Source organism: Caretta caretta, chromosome 11 (assembly GCF_965140235.1).
Source record: "Caretta caretta isolate rCarCar2 chromosome 11, rCarCar1.hap1, whole genome shotgun sequence".
Taxonomy (NCBI): domain Eukaryota; kingdom Metazoa; phylum Chordata; order Testudines; family Cheloniidae; genus Caretta; species Caretta caretta.
In genome coordinates, this window is record NC_134216.1 from 34,656,717 (window position 1) to 34,677,156 (window position 20,440).

The following is a 20,440-nucleotide window of genomic DNA, read 5'->3' on the forward strand; positions in this document are numbered from 1 at the left end:
GCTCCTCCCCTTATCCCTCTCCTGGCTCGTGAAAGGAGAAGCAGCTGTACTCCTCTGAGCTGTCCCTGGCCTGTGTATTACAGTTCATCCCACTGCATGATTGTGGAAAGCTATAGTATGAAATGAATTCGCTAAACTCTGCCTTTCTCATTTACTTTAATTTAATTCTTAATTTAAATCAGACTATTTTTAATCTACAAAAGTATTTGTGGTTTTGCTAGAAATTGTGCTGATTTGTACTTGGTAATCGGCATTAACATTCAGCAGATGGTTGCTTCGTTATGATAAAGCAGAAACAATGAACTCTTACAGCACAAAAAGGTGAAGGTAGACAATATTTACTCATTGTTCAGCATCTCTGTTTCATTTCAGTGATTCTGAGCAGAGAATGCTACTGGGCCTGATTCAGAGCTCACTGAGGGTCTAGTCCTGGGAAGTATGAAACCACCACCACATCTCCTGATTGCCGTTGGAGTTGAGGACGCCCCACACCTTTCAGGGTTGGGTTCTTTCACCGCTGATGTAAAACTAGAATGAGCAAGAGGATGTGCTAAAGGCCTGATTCTCTTCTCACTTGCAACAGTGTAAATTAGTAAGTTAAATTTGATTTCCATACACACAAATAAAATCATGACTAACCCAATGGCGTAAGGGGAGGAGACTCTTGTGTTTATCTACTGGCTAGATATGACTAAAGCTTCCATGAATCAAGATATAAAATCTGTGAGGGCACTACTATAAACTCTGACCTGCCAGAACCAGTGCTTGTATGTGAGAGGGACAATCGCCATTGCCTCAGTCCTTAGCATTTCTAGAGCCTTAGTTTCAGTTGGGTTATAGTTTAAATTATATATGCCCACCCACTAACTTGCCTGTGTCTCTGCTTTTTCAGAACTCAGCAGAGTTCCCCTCCAAGGGGATTTCTACTTTAAAGCTTCATTTAGGATTAGAAAATCACATGACCACCTTTAGATATTTAAAAACAGGAATAAAAAAGGTCAGTTATTTCTAAAACAAACACACTATTTGAAGCAGTATAATATTTTAATAAAATTAAATCTAAGTATTGACAAAGCATTATGCATATACAGTACATACTGTATTTAAAGCCTATGGACCTGAACTCAATTTATTCTAGTGTAGTCAGCTTTGGACACAAGATTACCTGTTTTGTAATAAGAAAGTTTACAACTGTACTTTAAAGTGATTTTACATATGTACATATGTATATGTACATATATTTATACTCACATACATGTGTAGATATATACACACATATTTGTATGTATATACATATACATTACATATACGTATATATGTATACACATACAAATGCACATAGGTGTGTGTGTGTGTATGTATGTGTGTATATATATATATATTCTCTAGCTCTCTATGGAGGGACCAGTAGGTAAAAAGAGATATCACAAACAACAATTATGATAATTATAAAAAGAAAACATGTAAAATATTTTAATTATACAGCTTGTTAGTAGTTCGCACTGAACAAAAGGAACGCAGTCTTCTGTATTACATAGAAATTATATTTATTGCATTTGATAATGTTTGGGTGACAGATGAGAACTACCTGCCTGTTTATGATAGCCAACTTTTTAGTCATGATGAGCATAAAAATAAAAAGCCCAAAATATTAAAAACCTAAATTATTCAGTTAGCGTGGTCTTGTAGATGCAATCAGTGACGATACTTTCCCATTGTATAGTATTGTTGTTCTGTCTGTTAAAATAGTGACCTCGTTCAATTCGCTTTGAAGCGGCTGCTTTCTGTACTATATCTTCATGTTTTAGAACCTGATAGACATTGTTCTCTTATTCTTTCTCTAAGCAGCAGAATGATGACCATTGACTGTAAAATGCTCAATACAAGAAGGATAATTGTATCTTTTCAAATGTGAGTTGGAAGAAGGTTTCGGCTTGAACTAGAATAGCTCAGTGAATATGAGTTATGACCGTGTGGATTATCATCATCATCACCTGGTCTCTTATTTGCTTTGAAGGCATATCCACAATAAAGTACCATTTCAGTGAAATCAGTAAATGGTAATTTCCATGCAACATAAATTGTAATTTCAGAACATGCATGTGTTTTAAAAAAATTAAAAAATATAAGGTGCCTTGAGAATGCTGGCAGTTTTACATTTGGAACATACATTTTATATGTATATATTTACATTGTAACTGCTCAACTTTACCTTACAAGCTTCAAATTTAGGAAAATATACAGTACTTTTGCATATAATGGTATATCCTTGTAGCCCCTGAGTCAAGTATAGAGGATTTAAATACAAAAAAAAAAAAAAAAGGGGGGTGGGGTGGGGAGACAGCCATTAAAAGCACTTACATTTTATGTGAAGTAATAGTATAAAAGGATTATTTCCCAGGAAGACCAGGATCAGAAACATGCCTATGTAGACCCAAGATTCCTATAGTGTTTAGGGAAGAATCTGGCAAGGAAGGATGCCTAATGGAATGGAGATAAGTTTTACAATGCCGTGGGTGAAACTCTAAAGACCGGTCATGTTCTTGTTCTAAAAAAGAAGCCAAATTGTCTTCTGAGGCTGTGTTAAGATGCACTCCACTTGAGAGGGATTCTTTGGATTTAAGTTTTGATTTTTCAAGGTCTAGAAATTCAGGACACTGAGAGAAAGGAAAAAAAAATAAGGTGACAATATATTTAAAACAGTCTCATGGGAAACTCCTGTTTCTACTGAAAATGAACAAAATCCAAAACAAAAACCAAACCAAACCATTCTTTGCAAACCGAGTCTGCAACATGAGCAGAGAAATCAATGATTTTCACTAAATACTGTGTTTGATTAATTGTAGTTGAATGCAAATCTGCCCAGGATTTATTTGGAGGAGAAACCAGGGAATCCCCCCGTTCTTCCTCAGGCTAGCTGTTCCTGGTTCTATATCTTAAGAAAATTTTCAATTAGAGACTGAACTGTCTTGAGATGGACCAACACTGAGCTCCTGGGTCTGAATACCTCTGAAATCTGAGGCAGTTCAGAATCAAAATCTGTGACTGTATCAAATTCCTAACTTTGGGGCAGTGTGGATCTGGATACAGATCCAAACACTGGGTTATTCTGTATCTTTTAAGTCAGAGTCTGTGATAGAAAGTGTGCAGAGATGCCCTGGTGGCAGCTCTCTGGCACATGTACATTACCTCCAGGAGTGCTGAGGAAGTGTAATCCTCCCCCACCCACTTAGGCAGCATACACTCCTGGATGCATCAGTTGAGTTTCTGCATAGTCAGTGCAAACAAGAATTGGCTCAAGGCTTTAAAGACTTGGACAGTGGCAAGCCTTGGGTCAAGACTGGAGATTTCTTGAGTCCTTGTACATGGTCCCCTGCAGGGCTAACCACAATCTAGCCTTTTGTGACTTGGGGCTGTCTCTTATTCCCCCCTTCCTCTATATTTTTCTGTGGGGTCCACAACCACTGCTAAATGCATGGTGATGACAAAATTTGTAGCTTTGAGACCTATATTTGGCTTCTACACAGTAGGAAATTTGACCTTTTGAGATTTTCTTCCAAAATAATATAACTAGATGAATCCTGTGGAGACATTTAGCCAAGTTACAATTTCCTGTTCAGAAAACTACAAAACAAATGCTCAGTCTTCCAGCAATAGGTAACAACGTTAATTAATCACTATAGTTGATTCTGGGCACATCCATACCTGTGATGAAGGACTGAAGCTTCTATCTGTTTTAATAGATACTACAGGATGAAGGCTTTGCATCACCTGGATAGCTGGCTGTTGATATTCTGCACTTGAAGTCACTATACTATATGCAGGTGGAATGAGTGTTGACTGCCTCTGCAGTAGTTGCAGAATGGTTTGAATGTCAGCAGTCATTTGGGATTCAAGCCTAGGGAAGTAATATGAAATCAATTAACACATGGTCATGGATGATTATGTTTTAACACACCAATTACAAATGCATTCAAGAGGGATCTGCAGCTTATTAACAAAGCAAGCCATTATGTGTAACGCAGGGGTTCTCAGACTTTTGTACTGGTGACCCATTTCACATACCAAGCCTCTGAGTGCGACTCCCCCTTATATATTAAAAACACTTTTTTATATATTTAACACCATTATAAATGCTGGAGGCAAAGCGGGGCTTGGGGTGGAGGCTGACAGCTTGTGACCCCCCATGTAATAACCTTGCGGCCCCCTGAGGGGTCCCAACCTCCAGTTTGAGAACCCCTGGTGTAACGGTATTATAATGTTTTCAATAGGAAAGAACAGAAGGGGGAGCACTGAGCCATTCCATGGCTAGCAGCTTGCTCTCTCATACAGAATATACATTCTAATGTTTGTTCCAGACCTTAGTTAGAGTTTAATTTAAGAATAGTACATTACTATCATTTCTGTTTGCAATTGATATGAATATTGGGGACAAGATTCTCAGCTGACATAAACTGGCATAGCCCCCATTGATTTAACTGGAGCTGTGTTGATTTATCCAGGATGAGGATCTGGTCCAGGATTTCTAAAGCAACAGAAAACTCTGACAGTCCCAAAGCTACTTCTAAGGGGATACAACACAACAAGGCAGCATAATTTATGTTTTCCCACAGCAGGAAACTGTGGGCAATCTGCTTGTTTTAAGTAAAGGTCTTGAAAACAGTCATCTCTTTAGGTGCATGGTTAGGGTTCCCAGATAGCAACTGTGAAAAAACAGGATGGGGGTGGGGGTAATAGGCGCCTATATAAGAATAAGTCCCAAAAAACGGGACTGTCCCTTTAAAAATGGGACATCTGGTCACCCTATCATGATGAATTATTAGAATTTAAAGTAGGATTCAGGGGTGGGGGGAGGAAGAACTGATCTGAAGCTCTGTTCAAAATTCAGAACTAAACTCGACATAGTCGATGTTCAAAAGTGGTATATTTATTGATTGTTTGACTGATTGACTAACTCTTCATGATTTGGTGGATAAATCCTGAAAGTTTAAATAAACCTTGGTGTAAGTCACAACATTTGAGTCTGATTGTCTTCTCCACACTTCCCTTGCCATGGCCAGGGAAATGATTTTCAAGTTGTCTTGCAACATAATTCACGGACTCAGCAATGGGTAATAATGCCTCTTGTGCCTCCCAGCTGCTAGGAGGCCGCACAATGTGTTATCACGGATTGTAATCTGGATATAAATCCTCCTGTATGGGAACTCATCTCCTGACAGAATCATTTTAACTGTAAACAAATTTTTATGTTAACCGCCCTCCGTGTTGTGAATGTCCCAACTACAGCTCTGCAGTGCTCCAGCAGATTTTTGCTGTGCACTTAGGCCCTAAACTTGCACCTGACCTCCGTCCCCTAATGGACGCTGAAGATGCTTTTGCTCCTCACATAGATATTAAAGGAAACATTGCTCCAAGGTCAGCTGTTGTTGCCAGTGATTCTGTGGCATCAGCTTTTATAAAAGCAACCTAATACACGGCTCAAGCCCTGGGGTTATACCCATTCATGTCGTATCCATCCCCTGCTCAGCTCCCTTCCGTTGCGTGCTGTTTGCCAATATGCCAATGTTGACCTCAGAGTAAGCATCCTGCCGATACCACAGGGAAAAAATGCAGCAGCAGCGCCATCCAGAGAGCATGTCTGCTAAAACTATGTTGTAATTCCTTTTTGAACAGAAGATGTGCAAGAATTTGAGAACTTGGTTGATAATTTTGCCCTCTTGTACCTCTCTGCCGCTGCTCCCCCTACCTTTTTAAAAATTATCTCTAGAATGGCCCTCCTCTCGGTTCCCCACCACTCCAAATTGGAGAGTTCTAATTTCTTCTACTCTTCATTCTTTCTCACTTGACCATTTTACACCACCCCACAAAAAACAGCCAAACAAACAAACCCTTAAAAAACAACCATATTATGGCTGGGCATAAAAGCAGCAGAAAGATAGTGATAGGTTGTCACTGGTCTTTTCCAGCTTGTATAAAACTCTATACCAGTCTACCATGTACCCCCAGTTTAGCATCATATCAGGGGCACAGCTGAGGGTAGGAGGAGGCAGGGAGGTGTGCGCAGGGCACTTTGCTCTCTGACTTTTCTGGGCCACCAGAATAGTTGTTCAAAGCTGGCATAAATTAGAGTAGTCCCTTGCAGCTGATCTGGCCTGTGTGAGGGACTAACCAGGCCCAGAATCCAGGAGGCACAAAGGTACCTTAAAAAGCACCAAAAGAATTAATAAATGAAGTGGGATGTGGATAAAAATCCAGAAAAAGAAAGAAATAAAACTAAAATCTCAGCAGTTCATCAGAAAACTCCGCTCCCCCCTTCCCAATCTTTGTCTATGGCATCAATAAACCTAATACCAGCCCTGAACAATAGCTCTAGATATATTTAGGATTTCAAGAAAAGGAAAGAATAATAAGCAAGACATTATTATGTATAAGTCCTCATATGCTGTGATGGGAGCCCTGTAAGTGCCTACTTACATTAGACAGGTAGATAAATACCTGCATAGTTCTACTTCATTCATGATTTATAGGAATTGCAACTTACATGTTAAAACATGTATCCTGTAACATATAGTATGTCACTAGAGATGAGAATACTGAAGTTTGATTGGTTCACAGAATGCAAAGGGGGCAAGATGTCCTTATACTGGCTTTCAATTGCTTTTTAAAATGTACAAGGCAGTGTGCCAATGAAGATATACTAAAGTATAATTAAGGCTGAATTTGTGTCATGGTAAATTTCGGGTTAAATTTGCTTGTCATAGCAAAAATGTTGAAATAATGGAATGCTGGGGAAAATAATAAAAAGTCAGAGACCAACTTCAAATGAACTGAAATTACACGGCAAATGACAGTATAAATTATAGTGTATGATCAGAATACCTTCACCATATTTTTAAGATTCCATAAGCTATTCTGTTTAGCCACCAACTATGTATGTTAGACACCAATAGGGAGGGGAAGAAGGAAGATGAGCTGTATTAGCAAAGGTTACTTACGTATGCGTTATTTTGACAAAGAAAATGACTGTTTTCTATTGTAGTAGGTGTGTTTTGCACTTGTGATTCTCTCATGGCTGTTTATTATAGAGACAGCTGCAAAAGGAGGTTTACACATCAAAAAGTGAAGATGCCTACAATACAAATGCCGCTTTTGCGAGGAAGGCAGCTGGTTTGCTCAGTACATCCCCAGGGAAGCACAGCACCTCCCATTTTATGGGCACAGGAACTGTGTGTAGAAAGCCTGGATCTGCTTTTGGAGGAAAAGTTCAGGAGAAAGAGGGATGACGAGAGAGTTAAAACCCTGCACCTACCCATCCCAGAATGAGATTTTCAAAGGGCTTAAGGGCCAGATTTGTATTTTGGCACTTAAAGATGCAGGTGGTTGTCTAGTCACATTTGTGATTTCTGCGATTCACCTATCTGCATCTTTAGGAGCCTTAATACTTTAAAAAATCTGGCCCTAAGTGACTTAGAAGCACAAGTGCCATTGACTCGCAATGGGATTTGTACTTATGATTCATTTAGGTGCTTATGAATATCCCACACCAAATTCATCCTTGTTGTGACTCCATTGATATCAATGGTGTTATCAACCCAATCTGATCCTGTCACATAATTGCTTTTACCTGTTGAGTTGTTCTTGAAGTAAATCTAGCCGGTGCTCCACTTCCCCATAGGTCAGCTCACTTTCAGTTTCACAGATGCCCCATGTAACATGAGGTAATGCTGACTGTCTGGAGATCTCCTGGTGCCCCTTGGTGTTTTCCCACTCCCAGTTTCTTTTATCACTGATGTCTGCCAAAAAACAAACCTCTTGAAGTATAAACGTACAGATCCACTAAGAATAGACATGTATTTGAATTTATGGAATGCATGGCATGACTGAGTTAGAGTTACAGTCTCTACACTTAATTTTTGGGAGGTAGCAGTCTGTTCAGCCAAGAATCCCATAAACCAGTGTTTCACAAACCTTTGAAAGTTAAGCCCTCCCTCTTTAGGGAAATTAAACCAATCACAGCTCTGTCTCGCAATTCCTTCTTATGTTGTTAAAGGCCAACATCTTAGTTTGTACAATCTTCCATGCTTGCCCCAGCAGTCCTTGGTGCACCCTTTATTCACAGTCTTTGGGAAATGCTGGAGTAGAACACCATCATATACTCCATCTCCTTTTGTACATACTTTGATGAGCAGTGTAATCATCAACAATGTTGACATATAAAGAATTATAACTGGCATTAATGTTAGCACCCTTTGAAAAGGGTGAGGCAGGTCACTCCTCAGAGCTACGAATTCAGACTCTCTTCAAACCCAGGCAGATGACTCCATCCTCATCAGTTACACTCATTTCACATTTTCAAGGTTTTCTTTGCAACCATATCAGCTAGAGACTTACCTATAAGAAAGAAGGGCCTCTGGAGGACAGTAGAGAGACCTGTCCAAATGCCCCAAGCTAATCCTTTTACCTGATGGGAGCATATTCCACAGGAAAGAAAGGAAGTCCCTCCCAAGGTTAGATACAATGGTTAAAGTAGATTGAATCAGGAAGGGGAGCTCTCACCCACTAAACCAAAAAGGAGGAAGAGTTCTTCCTCTCCTTTTAGCAGAGAAGGGGGAGATGAGCTTTATTGGACTAATGGATCTTTGGGATCTGTGGGGTCCCAGGGTTTCCTAGGGCTACAGTGAATCTGTGAATGTCATAGGGTAGGCACTGATAATATGAATAGGGCTGAAGTAGGAGGAGGAGATTTCACCTTGGCTTCATGGTTGCTCCTTCAGCTTCTCTGACCACTCACTACATGCCCCCAGGAGAAAGGGAATGGGTGAGAATTGTGTAATTTTGACTCAGCTAGCATGCATGGTACAATTTCCAGTTGTCTGAGGAAACTGGAGAGCTTTCCGGGAGGAGCAGAGAGCAAAATTCTGACAGATTCAGACCCAGCATAATCTTAATCCATATCTGTTTGTAGAATGTTTGCAGGAAATTGGAAAACCAACGCACTAATTATAGACAATGAATTTCAGGAATGAAATGCAAACAATAAATGCTGTTTGTTTACACTTCTTATTTACTGTGCTATAAAATCCCTTAGATTTTACATATATATCATCCACTAAAATCACATATTTTCTTGTAGCTGGTCTTGGTGTCTCTGGCTCAGCCCTGGGTTGAATGACAAGTGTTTGTGTCCTGGACAAATGTTTGTGGAGTATCTAGACTAATGTTTACAATCCAATTGCCAATTAACTTGAGTTCAAAACAGGGCCATAATAAACTCTAATCTAGACATATTCTTCAGGGATAAGTCACTCCCCTTGTTCTGTGCATCTTCTTAGGTAGTCCCACATGTATGAACACAAAAGCGATAGGGTAGCCAGGAGACAGTCAGAACATTACTACTCAGCATGGCCTTGGAAGAATGAAGGATTGTTCTCAAGATATGAACTAAATATAAATATATGGCCTAGTTAATCTAAACAGTTCAAGAATGAAATCCTATGACCTGAATAAAGGCCATGGGAGGCCCCAAACGGTGGAAAATGTCATTGTTCTGCAGTGGGGGGTGGAAGGGGGTAGCATCAGCTACATAGAAGCTACCCTTGTGCTGTTAAGAGAGGCTCAGGATTGAAATAAAATGAGTGCTGCAAGTCAGGATTACACTGGCAACATTTAGACTGCCTGTCCCACACTATCCAATTCAGGGTTAATAATCCCTTCCTTTCATGGACAGTACATTAATTGCTAACATTTAAAACAAAAAATAAAATAAGGACTAGACTAAAAATATATCTTTCGTAATGGTAATAAGTTATGGAAGCTTATACAGAAGTTCATTTATATGTATATTTACAAGATTTATACTTATAGACTCATATTAGATTTACAACTGCCTTTAGAGATCATGAAATCAATTTCTAATTGATATTAGGAATGAGAATTTAATTTAAAACCAATCTGACTTTTTATAGAAGCTATAAGAAAGGTGATCAGCTTTCAAATACAAATACTAAAAATGCAGAATTACAGAGATACCTATTCACCCCATCGAAATGTTGGTTTGTATGTGGTCTTAATCAAAATGTACACCCTTTAGACTTGCTAAATTTAGCTCCGAGTAAAATCTGTACTAGGTTGCCTTGGCAAACGTTGCTATAGCTGCAAGGACACATTTCTGGCTACTGGCAGGGGCAAGGTAAGCTTTCAAACAGCAATATGTACAAAACATGTTTATATCAGCATTTGACCTTACCCTGAGAAGACCAGATGTCACATAATTTGGCCTTTGGACTATCAAAAATATGTTATTCTGCTGGATTAGTTTTTAGAATAATTTAAAATACTCTTTTAGAAACCTAAAGTTGATCCTGAATTTGTGTGGCTAAATTTATTGTATCAGGAAATAAATTGTTGAGGAATAAAGCAATAAGCACTAAACACAGAAGTAGTCCTTTAAAACAGAAGCACCTGTAAATGCATCTTCAGAAACAAAACCTTTAACATTGTGTAAATAGACTTTTCATTAGTTCACCCTATCACAGAAAATTAAGGCTTTAAAGAAAGATAAAAAGAATGTTTGATGAGATGATATAAAACAATCATATTAAGTTAACGGAGATTGCTTAATCACTGTAAACCATACGCCATATATTAAGAACCAAATTCTGCTCTTCTTACTCAAGCGAATTTCCCACTGAAGTCAAGATGTGTTCCTGTGTGATATTTCATCACTTTTAATTAAGTAATATTACAGAACTAGATAACGTTTTTCAATCTCATTGTTATGCATTGCTTCAACACTATTTTAAATGTTCAATAGTATAAAATATGAAGAAAATAGGTGAAGCTGGCAAAAGTTTTTGAGCAAAACTTTTTTGTGTGTGTGCAAAAAATGGAAATTTGATGACATCAAAATATTTCATGAATTCATGTCAATTTCACCAAATCGTTTAAGTCAAAAACAAACCAATACTTTTTGGAAAAAAATCAAAATGTTTTTTCAACATTTTCTAAATGAAATATTTATTTATCCCCTTTATCTACACTGGGTTTGTGAAACTCAGATTTAGTATCCCTATCTAGCTCTCTATTTTGGGTTTTATACAGCCACCCAACACTGTAGCATGATGGGCAGTCAACTTTTTTCACTCCAATCTCCATCTGATGGACTCACCACAACTGTGAATCCTGTGGCCTTGTTTACAATAGTGAAAGCCATCATTAACTAAGGGAAAATTTAATCCAGAGACAGTAAGGCCCAACTTTTCAAAGGTACCCATTTATTTTCGGTATCCAAAAATTAGAGGCATCCAACATTATGAAATGAAATGAAAATGTTGGCTTAAATGACTTGTCCAAGATGATTCAGGAAGACATTTGCAAAGCCTAGACTAAAATTTAAGAGCTCCTGGATTCCAATCTCATGCCAAACCATAGTGCCTCTCAAGGGAAATGGTTCTTTGAACATTCCACATTTGACATGAAAGAAGATTATTTTGTCAATGTTTCATGAAACCCTTAAAAGGTAAATTAATGTATTTGTCAATGGAAGCATTCTGAAGAGGTTTTTTTTCTCTCCCACTGATCATCAGAGCAAAAATGAATAGGCCATCTTTACAAAATAGCAACATGGAATAGATTACCTCTGCAAGAATGGCTTCTTTTGTCCATATGGATCCTTTCTGTTGCACGCACCACTTCTTCGAAGTCCAGCACTGTAGTTTTCCCTGTCATTGACGGGTAATTGATTATTTCAGAGAAGAGAGGTTTCTGCTCATCTTCAATGGATGACACCAAAGATGATGACTCACTTTTCTTCTCTTCAAAGTGTTTCTTGGTACACTGATAATGTCTAGTGTTATCCATGGAGTCTTCAGGATCATTCTGATTGTTTTCTTTGCCACAGCCTGTCAAATAGAAATAATTGTATGCAATAATATGCAGTGCATGAGATCTTATTCCAGTTTATTCTGGACCTCAGGCCGAGCCGGCCCTAGGCATAAGCAGACTAAGCAATTGCTTAGGGCCCCAAGCAGCTCAAGGCCTCCCGTATTAATTATCAGTATGTGTTGTGTGTGGAGGGGCCCAAAATATTCCTTCTTAGGGCCCCAATGGGCTAGCACCGGCACTGACCTCAGGGGCAGCGTAGAAGTTATATCAATTAGCAAGTTTACTCTCTGTTAGGGAGAACATAACTTTAATGCCTCTTCTATTAAGGACCACAGTAGTGATGTTCCTTCTGATGCAGGTTCTGCCATTCTTTTATATAACAATCTCAGGTATTTGTGCTGGAGCCCTCTCAGTCTACAAGAGAAGGGAGCTGCCAGCAGGCATTCTCTCTGAGAGCACCTCAACCTTGCAATCTACTGCTTTCAACTTGGTTGGAAATAGCCCCAGTCTGTTGACAATTAAGGTTCACTGCAAGGCCCATCTATTTACCAGGTTTTTGGGGAGCGAGGTACATGACAAGGGCTGATGTGGTGCATGTGATAAGGTGGGTATTGGTCAAGTCTTGAATTTATCTTTGAATATTTTTAGGTGCAGCTACTGGTTCAATACTTTTCTGGGGCTGTATTTTTGATTTCTGGCAGTTACAGCAATGTATTACAAATTGAAACAAATAAAATAAGGACAAGAAACCAACAGTGATCATCTGTTGAGTATGGAGGCCTCTTGAACTGCCTTTAGAGCAACACTTAAAGTGTGTTTTATTGTATCATTTCAAATCCAATATTTGATCTTGCCTATTTTTAACTGAAATGTCAAGATAATTCCAGTTCTGAATGTTTATTTAGGACATATTTTAGCAGGGGAGTCTCAATTAGATATAAATACTGTAACTAGTTTGCATTAACTTCCTGGGGAGATAGCATGATTCCCCATCTGCTTTCAACTAATTACTAATCAACATAATTCTAGAGTGCATGTAATCCTCACAGCAATGGTTAATACCGAATTCTGTACATTCCCAGGGTTTCTTCTTTTCTAACACTATTTCCCGGTAATCATTCACAATGAAAGAGAACTGTGCGCGAGATCATACCCCAATCAACCTCCTCCTGCTCAGAACGTGAGGCTCTGTTGCCTTTGCAGCAGCATCTCCCTCTATTGCACTGACTCCATGAATTCAAAGATCTGCAAGTGGTGAGTGGTAGCTAGGGGCAAGGCCAAGTCTGATCCAGAACCTCCCCACCTGCATTCACTGGAGTCCTTGGGGAAAGTAATACAGCACTGAGCTGAATTAACTTTCTGTTGGTCCCATCTCCACAGTGAGGCTCCTCTTTTAACAAGGATCCCTGTCACCATCTAGAGAACATGGAAAGTGGTGCTATGGCACAGCACAGATGCAGGCGGGCTTGCATAGTGTGGCTTGCAGGGGATCCTGCGAGATTTTGTGGGATGGCCCTATGGTCAGCAATTCCCATCCCCCCCACCCTCCTGATGGAACAATGGAGGCTAAAGCTCCATGAGAAGATTCTTGCAGTGATTTCCTGTCCTCACTCTTGACCCACACATTTTCCTGGGGGAGTGGGTGATGGAACTCTGTTTTATTGCAGTCCTCCTACAGAGACAATGGGCTTAACTACTCAGTATTACACTGACTTGAAATGGAAACATTTACATGTTCACATATTTTGAACAATTTCGTATTTTCATGGGAATATGTGAATCAAAAATAGCAGTCATAGGCACTTTATAACAGAAAGATTGATCAATGAACTAGTTTGCAAAGAGAGGTCACTCAGAGGTGGTCCTAACATAGACAGGAGAGATTGCATAATGGCTGAAGTGTGGGTAGAGGACTGATCTATCATATTTACAGAGTGCCAATCACTGTAATAGCTAGAGGCACAAAACCAAATTCTGATTTCAGTTACACTGCTGTAAAACCAGAGTAATTCAGTTGACTCCACTTCAGTTAGTCTGGATTTATGTTGGTGTAGCTGGCAGCATATTTTGATACAAAATATCTATACTTCTGGTGTAGTGGACACTTTGGCCCAAGTACAAAAGAATAGATGAAAGGGAGGTCCCTTCCAATGATATTATCTGGGTTCCAAATCTAAGGAAGATAACTTTTGCCCACTAGTTGATCAATTTCATAATGTGTTCAGTGCCATTTCTGCATCTGCTAGTCCTCTTCCTGTATTCAGAAATTTTAACATTGTTGTTTCATTATGCGGTTACTCCAGAAATGTTTTCATTTTAGGCTGTAAATGAAATCTTCACTGTAAGAAAATGTGGCAAAAACATTAGCACTGAGAATAATCCTATGATGTTGTATGACTAAAATATGAATTAAAAATGGAAATTGCATTTTTTATTTGGCTCTGAACTGTAGGAGCTAATGGAGTTCACAGGGCAATTCAGCTGAAATACATTACAAGCAGTCACTAGGTAATACTTTATTCAGATGGGGCACGATCATTTCTGCCTTTTCTAATGAATCCATGTTATTGGGTTGGAATGAATATTGCAGATGACAGGAATAGCTTTTTCTCTAGTTGGGCTTTTTCCGTGCAGGAATAAATTCCTTAAATTCACTGTCCATTATACAGACTGGCAATTCCAAATAGCTCTTCCCCTGACTTTCACTCCCCTGTTTGACTGCAAGGAAAGCTTGATTTCTGAAGTGATTATTATCTTCACTACAGAATCATCCTGCCTCCTCCATCTGCTTTCCAATGAGATGTGTTTCTCTTTTTGATTCAGACTGCTGGAAACAATTTTTCAGAGGCTGAATATTCTGTAACCTCCTGCTTTGCCAAACATCCTTTCAAACATAATTTGCACCATTTATGGGAATCATTTTAGTCTGTGATTTTTTTTATATGTCTGCCAAAGAGCACAAATGAACATGATGACACTGGAATTTCTGATTTATAGAGCAACAGTGTCTGACTTTTCAGCCTTGAAAATAACAAAGTCCTTGACTTCGAACTAACTATGGGAAGGACTGTATCCTCCGTCTCAGGGAGATGGGCAAGAAGAACTGGGGACGTGATCAGGCCTTTGAAATGCCTTCTTATTCCAGTAAGTTTCTGAGTCTTCCAGATGTGACAATTACCAGAGATCAAACATATTTTTCTTTTATTTTTTGTCATGCTAATTCAGTAGTAATAAAGTTTGGCTCAGTTCAATGAGTGGCAGCCTATGTGAAATGGGATTTCTTTATCTCAATACTATTGCAAATGTTGATACTAATAAAAGTGGGATAGTAGTATATGACATGGGGAGCAACAGGTGCTTTTTTATTATTAGTGGAATTTGGTTAACTAGACTTTGGTTTACAGAATTGGACCGGCTATCTAGTCTGTTGCTTCAGAAGAAGGCAAAACTCTAATTCCTTTCTCCCACCTCCAAGTAAAAACCTTAGTGTGTCTAGACAAATTCAATTTTGTGTGGGAATTGAGGTTACTACCTTCCTAACCCTTGCAGAAAACAATTTACACCACACATCATGAGACAGATAATCCTTATAATTAACCTTGCTTGTATAACTACAAACCTCATCACTGGACATGACATTTTCTAGCCCCCTTTATAAAATCCTGCCACATCATTTTAAACACCACCAGGAAAGTCACTCCTGAGGCATGGCACATTCCTGACTGAATGCTGTAAAACAGTCTACACATTTTCATTCATATTCCCAATGATGGTTTGGTTCAACCATCATTGTTCCCCTTTTAGTTGATAGTCACATATCTTCACATGAAGGGAATTTTGTTTGCAGGAATGTTGGTAGGATGGCTGGTTTCTGTATAGATAAATCCATTTATTCAGGTCTAAATATTGGAGATGATGGCGGAATTTTTGGAAGGCTCCACAATCCATTGCTAATTTTCAGCACTCAGCAGCTGACCTTCCAGTGATCTGCTGCATACCATCCATTTCCTCACTGATTGTTTCCTACTGTGACAACCCCATCATTCCATATCATTCTCTAGGTTATTTCTATCTCTTTGCCTAGTGTGATCACAGTACATATATTTCATCTGTTCATTTCCAACATCAGAGTCTGCTTCTCTACAATAATACTTTTAACATAGGTATTCCTTTTTTGTCCATCCATGCGGAATGAGAACCTTTGCCAGCATCATATTTCAAAACCTCTGAAACCCGCTTGTGATGGTGGTAGTTCTACTTCTATCGTGCAATCTTGGATTACGGAAACCAGAACTTTGCTCATGTGTGAAATCAGGGAGATGGTACAATAATTACTACACTTGGTTATGTCTCCCTTCTTTGGCAAGAACAGAAAAGTGCCCTTTGTTCAGCCCTCTGCCTAATTTCTAGTAATCTGTACGCCATTACAAATTTTCCACCTAAGATCAATACCGTGTTCACCAATCACTTCTAACAATTCTGCAGGCCTGTTATCTATCCCCGGGTGCTTTTCCCAGGCTTCATTCTCTCTCTCACAAGACTGACAGCTCCAAACCTGTATTCTCTTTTCTGCCAGCCTGTATTATGAGTGGCTCCGGTGAGGCAAACAGATTGGCACAGTAATCTCTTCACCTGTGTTTAGTATCATCACCCTCAGTCAGGAGTCTGCCAACATGATTTATTATTAAGTTTGATCACAGTGAAAAGCTTTTGGTAAGAAGTCTGACCACTGTGAATCTATCTTTTATATTATTACTCTCTTTACACTTCTCAAGTTCCATGCATTTTTCCCTTATATATTTGCTCTTGTCTAGTCTGCCTTTGCATATTCTCTCCTACATTCTTCCCTTTCCAATCATTCTCTTTTACTCTGCATCATTTTTCTGCCAATTCAAACACCTTCTCAGTTAACCATGGTGTAGTCCGACACCGACTTTTTGGAATGTGTGGTTGGCCTTTTAAACATAACAGTTTTCACTTTATTCCAAAATTTTTGGGGGTTATTCTCCTCTTTCATCTGTGCCAATTCCTCAAACCCACAATTTTCATTGATTCTGGACAAGTCCAAATGTAGTAGACCTGTCGAACATGGTATCTTTAAAGTTGAAATTTATATTTGAGGCTAACAGCTGATGGGCTGACCCAGTCTGTACTCATGAAAGTCTTTGTCCATTTTCCATTCGATTTCCAGCATTGTTATATTTATTCCAAAGGTGATTTTGGTTCTTTGCCATACTGTCAGGTGACCTCCAGCTGCTGAGTAAAAATGGTCTTTAATGACCAGGAGATTAGAGCAACAGGAGATTAGAGCAGCAGAACTACCTGCCTTCCGCTCTCATTTTGCGAACCCAGACCACAGTTTCTCATTACTTCTTTATGAGATCTTGCAGCTCCAACTTTTGCATTTAAGTCCCCAGTTACAAGGGTAATATCTTTACTTGGTGTTTCAGTGAGTGTTTCTTCAAGTTGTCCATAGTTTCCGTATGATTATCCATATTCATATGCAAACAAAGGTGCTAGTGAACAGGAGTCTCCTGTTTAAAAATGTCAGCCATCTCGTCAGAAAGCAGAAATAATAATAGGTCTTCAGTGACTAATCACACACCAAAAATAGCACATAGTTAAGTGAAAAGCCTGCAAATGACAGTTGCCACTTTGAGTAAACTCTCTATCAAACAGTTACAAAAATGGTTTGAACAAATACATTTTGTAAAAATGTCCAAATTAAAATGTACAATCCCTGTAATGTCTAAAGCTGCCCAAATGCACTTCGGGCCTTACCATCTTACATGAGGTGAGCTCACCTGATCACCGCTTCAGTTCCTTACCACACCCCCTCCTGCCATATGTTTGCAAAAATCAGTCTGTTGATGCACAATTTGCACTTTTCTGCACAAAAGACATGCATAACCTCCATCCCTATATAGTCATGATACGTGAATGATTCTTTAGCACAGACCAGGAGCAGGCCAAAGGAAACCAGGGAAGTTTTATTCCAAACTACTGTCATCACTTCTTTTCACTCAGCAGTACCAAAAAGAACATGAATACTATGTAATATTCATAGAACCATATAGGACTTGTAAGCACTACTCCCCTTTGTGTGTTGTCTGCTTCGTAGTTAATGAGACAAGTTTATGACCATAAGGGAAAGTTGCATGTTGTATTATGTTGACTATGGATTTGTATAGTCACTGATGGAATAGCAAGTGGAGAAGAGATCAATTCCATATGCCCAGCTAAGTTTGGTCAGATCGTACAAACACTTAAACCCTGGAGTAGTGTTCGCTATTGTGCGTGGTCCCACTGGGTCCCACATCAGAGGGGATAGCAGAAGCTGAGTACTGGTGAATGTGAGGATGAAAGATTGTCTTTTCTTCCAGATCAGAATGACTCAGGGCAAGATGATTCAATCCAAATTTTATGCTATGATTAAAATACGTCTTTACTTGGTAGGCTCTTAATATTAAACAATAAGAAATCATCAAAGGAAAGTTATAAGAAGTAATTTGGGATCCTTCGGATTACGTTATTTTAAAGGCCAAATCCTAGACTGTATGTTACAGGATCTGGTTCCTGTTCCCATCTCTGTTCTGATTTAGGTAAGTGTCTTAACTCTCAGTATGTCTACACTGCAATTAGACACCTACGGCTGGCCTGTGCCAGCTGACTCAGGCTCACAGGACTCAGACTAAGGGGGTGTTTCTCTGCAGTGTAGACATCCAGGCTAGGGCTACACATCAAGCTCTTGGGCCCTCCCACCTCTCAGGGTCCTAGAGCTGCAGCTGCAGTGTAGTCATACCCTCAGCATCTATTTTCCCAGAAATAATTGTACTATTACACAATACAGCTATAGCATCTTCCATCCACAGATAGCCAAGCACAATGTGCAGAGATGACAATGCAGTTCACAGGGCTGTTCACTTTTAACACATTAATTTTGAAATCCTCAGATGGAAAACACTATGGCAGGGCAAAGCATTATTACGGAAGACATAATTGTTTCTGAGTGCTTCAGTAGATTTATTTTCCAATGGAAGTAGAATATGTATACACAAACTTAGGGGCCATATTTTTAAATGATGGCCTCCACTTTTGCATACAAAATTTGCAGATGCAAACATGTGTAGTTTTTCTACCAAACCAATTCTGATCACTAATTAGGTAATTTAGATGTGTAAGTATCTGATTGTGGGCACAGTTTGGTTCTTAGACATACAAAAGACCTAAATTGTGAGTGCAAAAATGGAAAACTGGTTATGGCTAGGCAGAACATTTGGCTCTATGGCTCTGAAACAAGCTGACAAAAGCTGTGAAATTCAGAATCAAGCCTCATACTCTGTCCTTAACCAACTTCAATGCACTTGAATACTGCAAAGGTCTCTGAACAGTGGGTAATTTTATATCCCATATGTTCCACACTATACTCAGCAGAGTGAGAATTAAGGACAGACTGGCACACTCTGTTTTTGTTGGCTTAAAGCATTTCATAGTGTTATTTTAATGTGGGATTTTGTTGTACTGAAATTACTTTTCTTTAAATGATGGAAAGTTACAGTGACAGTCTTTGGCCACAATGAAGGCAGTGCTAAAGTTCACTGTATCTAATGAATGGTGCTGAAGTCATTCCACAGACATAGCTTCAAATTTTGGAAAACTAAAAGTGATTCCAGATTTTAATTGAAATAAAATATGAGTGTTGTGAAGACCCCTGAAATCATTGTAGATTCATTCATAGGTGAATTTTACAACAATGCTGTTTTTATGACCCATTTATATGATGCGACCTTGACCTGTTATCTACCTTCCTAAGTGGCTGCGCTCTTCTGAGATGTTGCACCTAACAAGGTCTCAGACAAAATTAATGAGAAATGAAGATAAAGCATTCCCAGAATGGACTGCTTGGGTTTGGAACAATATATTAGAAGAGGGAAGACTAAGCCAAAGCCTGGCCATTTCAAGAATGCATTGCTAGACTCTTCTGTGTTTGCCAAAGCAAACATGCCATAGCAGAAAAGAAGAACACACTGACATCTGTACACACATATAAGAACTCCTAGAAAAGTGTCTTGAACATGAGAGAAGAATCCACTTTGAACTCCACCAAAGACAATGCTTTGTGCAGCTAATTTACCTTGTTGAGCACCTAGATACTGCATTAATAAAGCCTAGAACCACATATTCAACAACAAGGAGAAAACAAAATATTGAATAGCTGCTTACTAAGTGAGCACCATGCATTCTGTGCATTGAATGAAGCAGGGGACTTCTGGAAAAAATAGTATGTGATCATGGAATTAAAGATTGTGTCATAATGTATAGGCATAAGGGGGCTGCATTAAAGTTGCACAGAGAGCCTTAATTCTGGCATTTCCTGACTTTTGAATGCCTGACTTTGCAACCTTAATAATGCTCTTTTAATGTAGTTTTTGTGTGTGTAATTATTTTTATAGCACCTTAAGTGTATTACTCAGGCAAATGGGACAGCAGGCAAATAATACAGGCTAGATAACCTTTCCATAAAGATTTATTTTCCTTTCTTTAAATTGAATAAAAA

General features: G+C 39.0%; 1 protein-coding gene across 10 annotated transcripts in view; it reads right to left on the reverse strand.

Annotated features, from left to right (window-relative positions):
* Nucleotides 1-1,025: 1,025 nt before the first annotated feature.
* Nucleotides 1,026-20,440, reverse strand: part of KCNH7 (potassium voltage-gated channel subfamily H member 7) — a 343,414-nt gene continuing 323,999 nt past the window's right edge. For all 10 annotated transcript variants that reach the window (XM_075117891.1, XM_048868489.2, XM_075117890.1 and 7 more), the window contains 4 exons: nt 11,637-11,900; nt 7,625-7,793; nt 3,706-3,898; nt 1,026-2,657 (listed from right to left, as the gene is read on the reverse strand). In XM_075117891.1, coding sequence (XP_074973992.1) covers nt 2,391-2,657; nt 3,706-3,898; nt 7,625-7,793; nt 11,637-11,900 — 893 coding nt within the window. In that variant the 3' untranslated portion in view covers nt 1,026-2,390. The remainder of the gene's footprint in view (nt 2,658-3,705; nt 3,899-7,624; nt 7,794-11,636; nt 11,901-20,440) is intronic.